A 9,003-nucleotide genomic window follows, 5' to 3' on the forward strand; every position below is an offset into this window, starting at 1 on the left:
GTCTGAGACACGCTGCATGGCCTCTCGGCACCTTCCGGCACAGGCACGCAAGATCGAGGACGTGCCCTTCCCGTGGCCGTACGCTCAGATGGTCGCCTTCCTCCTCCTCACCTTCTCGGTCACCTTCCCGCTCATGGTGGCCTCGCAGATGGCGCAGCTGCCCGAGCAGGGCCTTGCCGTCGGCCTCGAGCGGCCAGCGCAGAGCTTCTTCGAGCGAGGCATCGTCGAGTGGACTCCGCCGCTCCTCACCTTCCTCACCATCATGGGCGCCAGACACACTCCGAGACTCCGCCGAGATAGACGCCGAGATAGACCGAGATAGACCGAGATAGACGCCGAGATAGACGCCGAGATAGACGCCGAGACGCCGCCGGAGATCACTGCTGAGATATACCCGACCTCCCCGTCCCCCCTCGCCTCGCCTCGGCTCGCCGCGCAGCCCCGCCCCTCTCCCTCCCCTCCCCACCACAGGCTACTCTGGCCTCTACTCCACCGCCTCCGTCCTCGAGGACCCGTTCGTCCACCCGCCAAACGACCTCCCCTCCGTCGCCATGCAGCGCGCGTTCAACGCGCAGCTCCTCACCTCGTGGGACGCTCTCCGACCGCCTCCCCCTCCGCCCGACGGCGCCAAGGAGGGCGGCGCACCCGACGCGGCCGCCGTCGCCGCCGCCGTCCTCCGCGGTCCGCCTCCCGAGTGCACCGCTGCCGCCTCCGCCGCCGCGTGCGTGCCCGCCCTCGAGTGGGAGGCCACCTGCCGCCTCTGGCTCGCGTGGGAGGCGCGCTGGCTCGCGCGGCTCGCCGCCGACCAGCAGGAGCAGGCCCTCGCCCTCGCCGAGCCCTCCGACCTCCGCCAGACGCGGCGCGACCCCACCCGCAGCTTCTTCTTCCTCGGCTTCCTCCTCTACGCCGTCGAGGACGCGCTGCTCGACGCCGCCTCCATCGCCCTCGCCCTCCTCCCCTTCGGATCGCGCAGCAGAGAGCGCCGCCGGTGGCGACCCTTCTCGTGGTTCGAGGAGGGCACCAACGTGGAGCACTAGGACTAGCCTGCTCAGCTTCAAGCGCCCGGCCAGAGCTCTACTAGAGCGAGAGAGTGGTGAGTGCCGTGGCGCCGCTCAAGCGTGAAGCCCAGGCCGGAGCAGCAGTGCAGCTTCGACACCGGCGGGTTTCATTTTTTCGCCGTTTGACAAGGTCTATCTGACGTACACGTATACGTCCCTTAGACTGGCACGCAGCGTCCTGATCTAAAATCTGAGGATTAACCCACAGCCTTTCGCTTCACAACCTTCATTAAGTGTGGTTCATTGTACGCCTTTCGCTTCATTTGTGAATATTGTGTGGTTCACATACTCTACGGCTTAGCACTAAGGGTCACGTCGTAGCGTTGGAACTTTAAAACGGCTGGGTAAATATTTAGCCATATCCCATATATGAGAGGATTACGCCACACAGTGTCGTTTGAGCCGCAGCCGACGTAATGGGTCTTTTCAGACACCCCGAGCCCTCCGGGCTCCGCGCAACGCGGCCGCTTCGCCGCCGGCGAAACACCATCAAGCTGCTGTACGGCCCCGGCATCGCCTCCCCTCTGGCGTAGCTAGACTGAGAGATATTGTGCACATGGTCAGTCTCTACAATATACTCATTGACACTGAATCTCCCAGAGCTCGTATAGTTCCGTCACGGCCATCCTCGTCCTCCGGCGGGCCCCCGGCCGCGGCGCGGTGCGGCGGCGTCACAAATCCGAACGCAGAGCACCGGGACCGCGCGGTCGGGTGATCTGAGGCCCAAGTAGGGAAGGCGTAGCATTGCCCATCCAGGGCTATCACACCTGGACCTACCGTATCAACAGGCGCCTCGGCGCCGTGCTCAGGAGCTGCTGTTCACTCGCTCGAAAATGTGTGCCTGAATGCTGAAAGGGTTAAGGATTCAGATTCGCTATCGTGAGGCAAAAGGGAGTTTATGGATGGGTGAGAACGATGCGCGACCCACGACTCTGTCACGAGGAGGCACACGCGGACCGACTCGTCGCGGCGACTCAATTTTTGTGAACTTTGTGAATTGTGTGCGAAACACACACATGTCCCTAAATCCCATCTCCTCTCAGAGTTTGACCGTTTTATTTATTTATTTACACCGTGAGTGACCGAAAGAGGCGCGAACAACAACAGCATCAACCTCAGCGGAAAGGACTATGCTTACTGCTACGCGGGGGCCCACGTTGCTCTCCTCGTCGCGCCGTCGACAGTCAGTGCGCCTCCCTGCAGCACACACTGCCCGAGCGCGACGACGTGCGGCCCGTTGCTGCGGTCGCTGAACCAGTTGAGGGGGATCTGCTGCGCGTAGAAGAGGCTCGACTGCCGCCGGCTCGAGCCGAGGACGACCCTCCGGCCGCTCTCCGTCCGGACCGCCACCTCGAGCGACTCGAGCGGCCCGCCTCCGAGGCCGAGCTCGTCCGCGAGCGATTGCGAGAGGACGCAGCCGCTGAGGCCGCTGTCCAAGACGCACAGCACGGGGCGGCGCGCCACCCGCGTCGCTCCGTTGACTGCGACTGCGTCGCCTTCGACGCGGATGCAGACGTGCTCTACTCCGTCGCCAAAGGGGCGCGGGTCGATCAGCGGCAGCGCATCCTCCTTCTCGCCGAGGAGCGGCTCGCTCGAGAGGGTGAGCCTCCGCCTAACATGGTGCAGCACACCAACAGCTCTCATGCGAGTACACAGCATATACGCAGCCTGAGGGCGAGTCTGCGCCGGGGCGCGTCGAGGCTAAAGGAGGAGACGCCGAGCTGAGCGAGCGCGGTCGGCCGCAGGTCCTCCCTCGGGATGGTGCTGCCCGGCTGCGTGCTCACCTGCCGGATCAGCCCGAGCAGCGCACCTCCACTCTGGCTCATCACCGCGCGGTCGGCGGCGCCAAAGACGGCGGCGTACTCGCGTTCGGGCTGCGCGTCTCCAAAGCGCACGCCGCCTTTCAGCCAGCGGACCCGGCCGGGCAGCGCCCCGTACTGCTCGGAGGTGGGCGGGAAGCCCGCGGCGCGGAACCGACCAGGCGAGGCGCACCCGTAATAGGAGAGCCGAGGCGACTGCGCGGCGCACTTTTCCTCGAGCGGCACGACAAGGTAGGGCGAGCCGGTGTCGACAATCAGTCGGAAGCGCTCGCCGTCGATGAAGGCACCCGTGGTCAGGACGCCTCCTCCCATCCTCTCGAGAGGCAGCGATATGGAGGAGGAGGAAGCGACTGGCGCAGCGGCGGTTTCGCCGGGCGCCAGCGACGGCGCGACGCTGGCTGCGGCGGCGGCGAGGAGGCTGGAGCGGGCCAGTCTCATATATGCGGAGGCGGGCTGGGCGGCGGAGAGGACTGGGCGGCGTGCGGCGACGGCTGCAGCGGCGTGGGCAGCGGCGGCGACGGTGGCGGAAGTGAGAGGACCGAAATTTTCTGCAGTTGTGCGACGCCTCAAAGCACCGCCGCCGCGCCCAGTTTCTTTTTTAACACGGACCGGTGTTGGGGCGGTCTGTCGTCCACCACACGCAGCAGATCTCCATGGCGGCGGTGGCGGGCGACGCCGAAAACGTCAACAAGCAGGCGCGCAATGCGAGTACCGACTGGCTCAAATCCCCTGGGCGTGCCAACTGGGTCAACGACGTCAAGAACAAGCAAGCAAGCGGCAGACGTCCTCTTACCCTCGACCCCAGCCAGTGGGGGGCGCCCAGCCGCCCACGCTGCCTAACTCCGCGGACGCTCCACCCTTCACGTACGGATCATGTAGTCCCCACACTCGCTGTCGTGGGATCGGTGAGCGTGCGTTCTGCTTTGCCATGCGAACGGAAATTCTCTTCCGTGGCGCGCCCACTGCTTACTCGAGTAGACAAACATCTCACTGAGCACACACACACGGAGCACTTGGAGTGCAGACTGGCGCGGACTGGCACACACACCGGCACACAGAAGCTCGGGCCGGTCGCGACTCAACCAGGAAGCTATTCGGCGCACGCACACGCTGATCGACTCTCGCTCGCTGCCACCGGACGCAGCATTATACGTGTGTATATGTCGCGCGCTGCGCGCCGCGCGGAGAGCCTCATCCGCTCCGTGCGTGCTCTCGAGCACATCATCGAGCGCAAGCGCGGCCTCGAGGATGCCCTCCCGCGGGCGAGCGCCGGGCTCGAGGCGCGGGCCGGCGGCGTCATCCACGACACCGTCGCGGGCACGCTGAGGCACCTGCACCAGTACGAGCGTCGACTGGACGCGGCGGCTGCTGCGGCTGCAGGCGACCGCGCCTGGAGGGCGGTCGAGGACATGCCTCTGCGCCTGCTCATGGCCTCTGCGCTCTTCCAGTGCGAGCACACTCCGGCCTCGGCAGCGCACGTCGTCCGCAGCGCCACGGAGGGCTGCGCACAGCTCGGGCGCGCGTGGGCGCAGGCGCCGATCGAGTCAGTGGTGCGCAACGCCGCCGCAGGGCGTGGCTTCTTCTCGCGCGCCGGCGCCGCCGAGCGGCTGTCGCTTCCGGCGTGGCTGCACGAGGACCTCGTGTCGAATCTCGGGGCGCGGCGCCTGGACGCCTTCGGCCCGCTGCTGCTGCAGCGCCCGTCGCGGCTCCACCTCGCGGTGGCAAGCTCCGCCGGCTCGCCCTCCGAGTACGCCGCGAGGCTGAGCGAGGGGAGCGGCGTGGCGGCGAGGCCTCTCGAGTTCACGCGGTTCGGCGTCTCGCTGCACGCGCGGCCGCGGGACGTCGGGTCGCTGCCCGGGGTGGCGAGCCGGCGCGTCTTCGTGCAGGACGGCGCGCAGCAGTGGGGCGTCGGCCAGCTCTCCCCCGTCGGCGCAGGCGAGGCGGTGCTCGACTTGTGCGCGGCGCCGGGCGGCAAGAGCAGGGCGCTGCTGCTGCACCAGCCCGCCGCGCGGCTGGTTGCGGTCGAGCGGTCGCGGCGCAAGGCGGCGGCGCTGCGCGAGAGCCTCGCAGGGGAGGGGCGCGCCGCCGTGGTGTGCGGCGACGCGACGAGGCCGGAGGAGTGGGCGGCGGCGTGTGGCGAGGGCGGCGCCTCGGCCGTTGTCCTCGACGCGCCGTGCTCGGCGAGCGGCATCCTGCGCACCCGGCCCGAGGCGAAGGTGCACCAGTCGCGGGAGAGCGTCGAGGCGCTGTGCGAGACGCAGCAGCGGCTGCTGAGGGCGGCGTGGTCGCGCCTCGCGCCGGGCGGAGAGCTGCTGTACACCACCTGCTCGCTGCTGCGCGCCGAGAACGAGGAGGCGGTGCAGCGCTTCGCAGCGGAGGCGCCAGGCGCGACGCTCGCGCCGCTGCGACCGCCGCGCGGCGCGCTGAGCCGCGCGCAGCCGCAGGGCGTCACCTTCCTCCCGAGCGAGGAGCACCAGGGCGGCTTCGTCGCGCTGCTGCGCAAGGGGGAGAGGGGGCAGGGGAGAGGAGGCAGGGGCGGGGGAGACTCCTCGAGGAGGAGAGGTGGGTCTCGGAGTACTAACTAACAGCGGCCGCGAATTTCTTGCAACGCTCTCTATGCAAGAGGTCAGTTAGCGTGACGCCTGTACGACCCCTCTCCGTGACTGTCGGTGTACACTTGACTCTGTCTCTCTATCTCTCTCGTTTCGCGTTGTGTTAGATGTGTTCGTGTGACGTGTGGGGGAGAGATAGAACGGTGAGAACAGATCGATATCGCGCAGCGCGTGTGCTCTAGTTCGATGTACATGGCCCTTTTTGTCGGTGTGATCGCTCTTTGGACTTTGCGCATGCGCTTTGCGGGCACAGTCCACACAGAGACTAAAGCCGAAACCGGGGGGACCTCGCTGTCGCTCCCTAAATTTACGTTGATTTGTGTGAAACCGCCATACTTTGATCGTGCATGTCTCGCATGTGGAAACCCTGCAGCTGCACACACGGTACGGGCATGCTCACACGCTCACCTATGGCTATGCAGGATCGTCACGTCCTAACTTTGGCCCCTTGTATCACTTTGGCATCAGGCGAGGCCGCAGTCTGAGCGTCGCCGCCGGGCGAAGCGGCAGCGGCGGCGGCGAGTACTCGACAGCCTGCAGCTTGAAGGCTCTCATCGTCCCGCCGAGTGCGTCGCGCGGGTCGTCCGACTCCCTCTCGGGCCCGGTGAGCAGGCCGTTGGAGCGGAGGAAGTCGAGTGTCGCGCGACGCCCTGCAGCGCAATTCACGGCGCCGCCGCCGTGACCCGCCTCCTCAAAGATGAGCTGCGTGACGTCATTCCCGGCGCCGCGAGCCGCCTCTGCAAAGCGAGTCGTCTGGTCACACGGCACGACCTGGTCCGCTCCGCCCGTCAGCAGCAACATCGGAGGCAGCTTTGGCCTCGACGCGAACCAGAGAGGCGACACGGACGCCGCATCGTCGGAGGGGTATGCGGGTTGGGGCAGAAGCCCGCCGAGGCGGCGCCCGAAGAGGAGGAAACGGCCCGCGAGGACCTGCCGGAGCCGCGCCTGCGTCCTCTCGGCGGAGTCGCCGTACTCGGACGGGACGAATGCGCTCTCGACAGGAAAGTCGTCACCGGCCCCGGTGGCCTCCCACGCGCCCTCAGCTGTGCGCGTCGGGACGTAGCTGCGCGAGCCGAGCGTCGTCACAGGCCAGTTGCCTACAGCACAAAAGAGCAGCTCGACTGCCCGCGCGCCGGCTCTCGGCCGCTGCGGCGGCGGGAGGTTCCAATCACAGCCGCAGGAAGCTCCTCACTCGCAGCCACACCCGCTCCAACACGCAGGCCCGTTCCCAGGGAGGTGGCCAGCAGGCCGCCCGCGCTGTCCCCGGCGACGACCACCCGCGATGGGTCGATGTTGAGGCGCCCCGCATTGGCCCGCGTCCAGCGAAGCACGGCCCACGCGTCTTGGATGCAGCCGGCCACGCCATCACCGCTGTTGGTCAGGCGGTAAGAAGCGGACAGGCAGACCGCGCCGTGCGACGCGAAGAAGCCGCACACACCAGCCCCGAAGCTGCGGTGGCCCGCAATGAAAGCACCCGAGTGGAAGTAGACGATGGCGGTGCGAGGCTCGCCCAGAGAGACGCTCTCCGCCTCGGGCTCGTAGATGTCGACGCGGCCGCTCGAGGTGCCATCTGAGTATGTCTCAGTCCGGTCTGGCTCGGGCACGCCCTCTCTGGTCAGCGTGCGCCTCACCAGCTTACCGACGGCCGCATTGCCCGCGGCCAGCACCGGGCGGGAGGTGAGCGGACCCTCGAGAAACGGACTGGGCTTGGATGGGCGCGGCGAAGCCGCGGCGCAGTGGATAGCGTGAAGAACTCGAGATCGCTGGGATCTTGAGCCGCCGCTACCACGTGCTAGCCCCGCAGAGGTGCGGGCGAGAGGGCGGCCCGAGCCCGAAAGGGCCCGCCCTCGACCTTGCTCTACATGGTAACGGATAAGAAGAGAAACACCCCCGGACCGGGACGCCGCGGCGGTCGAGTCGGGACACGCTGTGGTTCAGACGCCCGGAGGGATGCTCAACCGCTCCACGCCACGCCGCTTGCGGCGGTCCTATTCCCAGCTCCGCTGGAGCTGAGGGCCCGTGCGGCGTTATGATTGCGGGTTCTCCTCAGAGAAAAAAGAAAAAAGAACCTGAGGCGAGGTACGCAGCAGCAGCAGCTGGAAACACACATGCCACGCTCTCGCGCACGCCCGAAGCGAGCCAAGTCGCGGCCAAAGGTGCGGCAGAGGAGCAAGGGGAAGAAGACGGTCCTGCCTTCTGAGAACAGCGGTGCCATCACCAACAGCTCTCACCTTTCAAAGTATGACGTCTCCAAGTCGCAGTACGAAAACTACAAGGATCTCGGCCTGCTCGCGGATGCCAACCAGATTGGAGCGGTTCGCGGCAGCATCCGTGGCTTCAAGCCACGGCTCAAGGGTCCGACCGCGGAGCCGACCGGTGAGCGCGCGCTCGCGCCAGTGCCGCCGCGTGCGTCAGCCTCTGACCCGCCTCGGCCGGCGGCTGCTAGGCGAGGAGCACCACCCGCTGGAGGACGAGGTGAGGCCTTCGGTCCCGACCTGCCGGCCGGTAAGCTGGCCCGCGCGACGCCACACGCCGCGTCGCGGCCCGGCCGCCCGCTCGACGCCGCCTGCCGCCGCCGCCGCAGGTGCCGGCGGGCGAGAGGAAGGTGCTGCAGGACCTGGTCTCGCGCCACGGCGACGACTACGCCGCGATGGAGCGCGACATGAAGCTCAACACGCACCAGAAGACGGCGCCGCAGCTGCGACGACGCATCGCAAAGGTGCGGCCCGCCCCGCCCATAGTGAGAGGGAGTCGGAGGGGCGCAGGCCGACCCCAGCGTATATGCCATTGCAGATGCGCGACGAGGACAGCGCCGCTGCGCTTGCGGCAAGCGAGGCGGAGGCGGCGGGCGCTGCCGCACCGGTGCGGCAGAAGCGGAAACGCACCAAGAATCCGAACCGTGCCTTCAAACGGAGAAGCACGCACTTTTGCTAGTATACAGGAGAATCGAGAGCGGACGGACATGTTTTAATCGAGAGCGGACGGACATGTTTTAATCGAGAGCGGACGGACATGTTTTGTGATCTGTGATCTGTGAGGGTCCGCCCGCAGGCGCATTTTTTATACCGAGGCAGTGTGCCCGGTGCCGAGCGCAGGCAGAGCCCACAGGTCGGACCTTAAGACAGCATTGTAGTCGACGCGGGTTGTCTGCACTACCACTTAGGCGTTAGGGGGTGGACAGCGGGTGACAGCGCCCCCAAATCCATCAGTGTGGGATTTCGCGCAATCGCTTGACACTGAAAAGCTCGCATATCCCTGCGGTGAGCGCTGTGGTCGCCGCAGACTGGCTCCGACTTGACGGCGGCATGGAGACGTGATGCCTCCATGCCGCCGGGTCGAGTCAAAATCGACATGCGAGTCGATCTTTGACCCGCCAGAGGGTGAGAGGCATATGCGGCGTTCGGGTGACAAACAGCGCTGCGACCGCGAAGTGGCGGTGGACATGCTCCCATGTTGCCGACGCGGCACCGGAGTGGCCGGCGCTGCTCGCCGCGACCACGAAGGCTACTCCGA

At 66.8% G+C, this 9,003-nt stretch overlaps 5 protein-coding genes across 5 annotated transcripts; 3 read left to right on the forward strand and 2 right to left on the reverse strand.

Annotated features, from left to right (window-relative positions):
• Positions 1 to 471: 471 nt before the first annotated feature.
• Positions 472 to 1,037, forward strand: EMIHUDRAFT_121749 (hypothetical protein; the record flags this gene model as incomplete). The annotated part of the gene is made up of 1 exon (XM_005756179.1): positions 472 to 1,037. A coding segment is annotated over one exon (566 nt), but the record flags the coding sequence as incomplete, so codon positions are not given.
• Positions 1,038 to 2,098: 1,061 nt separating this feature from the next.
• On the reverse strand, positions 2,099 to 3,422 carry EMIHUDRAFT_446708 (hypothetical protein). The gene is given in 3 exon segments (XM_005756180.1): positions 2,099 to 2,670; positions 2,745 to 3,336; positions 3,354 to 3,422. 2 exon segments carry the CDS (start codon positions 3,314 to 3,316, stop codon positions 2,199 to 2,201), a joined length of 1,044 nt encoding a protein of 347 aa, XP_005756237.1. The 5' UTR covers positions 3,317 to 3,336; positions 3,354 to 3,422; the 3' UTR covers positions 2,099 to 2,198.
• A 442-nt stretch (positions 3,423 to 3,864) lies between these two features.
• Positions 3,865 to 5,611, forward strand: EMIHUDRAFT_460293 (ribosomal RNA small subunit methyltransferase; the record flags this gene model as incomplete). Its single annotated transcript, XM_005756181.1, has 3 exons — positions 3,865 to 4,656; positions 4,879 to 5,440; positions 5,598 to 5,611. Exons 1-3 carry the CDS (start codon positions 4,039 to 4,041, stop codon positions 5,609 to 5,611), a joined length of 1,194 nt encoding a protein of 397 aa, XP_005756238.1. The 5' UTR covers positions 3,865 to 4,038.
• A 332-nt stretch (positions 5,612 to 5,943) lies between these two features.
• On the reverse strand, positions 5,944 to 7,141 carry EMIHUDRAFT_250814 (hypothetical protein; the record flags this gene model as incomplete). Its single annotated transcript, XM_005756182.1, has 3 exons — positions 5,944 to 6,587; positions 6,683 to 7,047; positions 7,122 to 7,141. 3 exons carry the CDS (start codon positions 7,139 to 7,141, stop codon positions 5,944 to 5,946), a joined length of 1,029 nt encoding a protein of 342 aa, XP_005756239.1.
• Positions 7,142 to 7,578: 437 nt separating this feature from the next.
• On the forward strand, positions 7,579 to 8,526 carry EMIHUDRAFT_446709 (hypothetical protein). The gene is made up of 4 exons (XM_005756183.1): positions 7,579 to 7,866; positions 7,937 to 7,995; positions 8,075 to 8,209; positions 8,284 to 8,526. The coding sequence occupies exons 1-4, from the start codon at positions 7,599 to 7,601 to the stop codon at positions 8,422 to 8,424; spliced, it is 603 nt and encodes a 200-aa protein (XP_005756240.1). The 5' UTR covers positions 7,579 to 7,598; the 3' UTR covers positions 8,425 to 8,526.
• Positions 8,527 to 9,003: the final 477 nt, after the last annotated feature.

This window comes from Emiliania huxleyi (assembly GCF_000372725.1).
Source record: "Emiliania huxleyi CCMP1516 unplaced genomic scaffold EMIHUscaffold_987, whole genome shotgun sequence".
NCBI lineage: Eukaryota > Haptophyta > Isochrysidales > Noelaerhabdaceae > Emiliania > Emiliania huxleyi.

Bases quoted from the DNA above. Each gene is read 5' to 3' on its own strand.
- EMIHUDRAFT_446708 (XM_005756180.1), bottom strand. From the start codon at position 3,316: ATGAGACTGGCCCGCTCCAGCCTCCTCGCCGCCGCCGCAGCCAGCGTC. The intron at 2,671-2,744 runs GCGCAGACTCGC...GCACCATGTTAG, and splicing joins TTTAGCCTCGACGCGCCCCG to GCGGAGGCTCACCCTCTCGA.
- EMIHUDRAFT_446709 (XM_005756183.1), top strand. From the start codon at position 7,599: ATGCCACGCTCTCGCGCACGCCCGAAGCGAGCCAAGTCGCGGCCAAAG. The intron at 7,867-7,936 runs GTGAGCGCGCGC...GGCGGCTGCTAG, and splicing joins TCCGACCGCGGAGCCGACCG to GCGAGGAGCACCACCCGCTG. The intron at 8,210-8,283 runs GTGCGGCCCGCC...ATGCCATTGCAG, and splicing joins TGCGACGACGCATCGCAAAG to ATGCGCGACGAGGACAGCGC.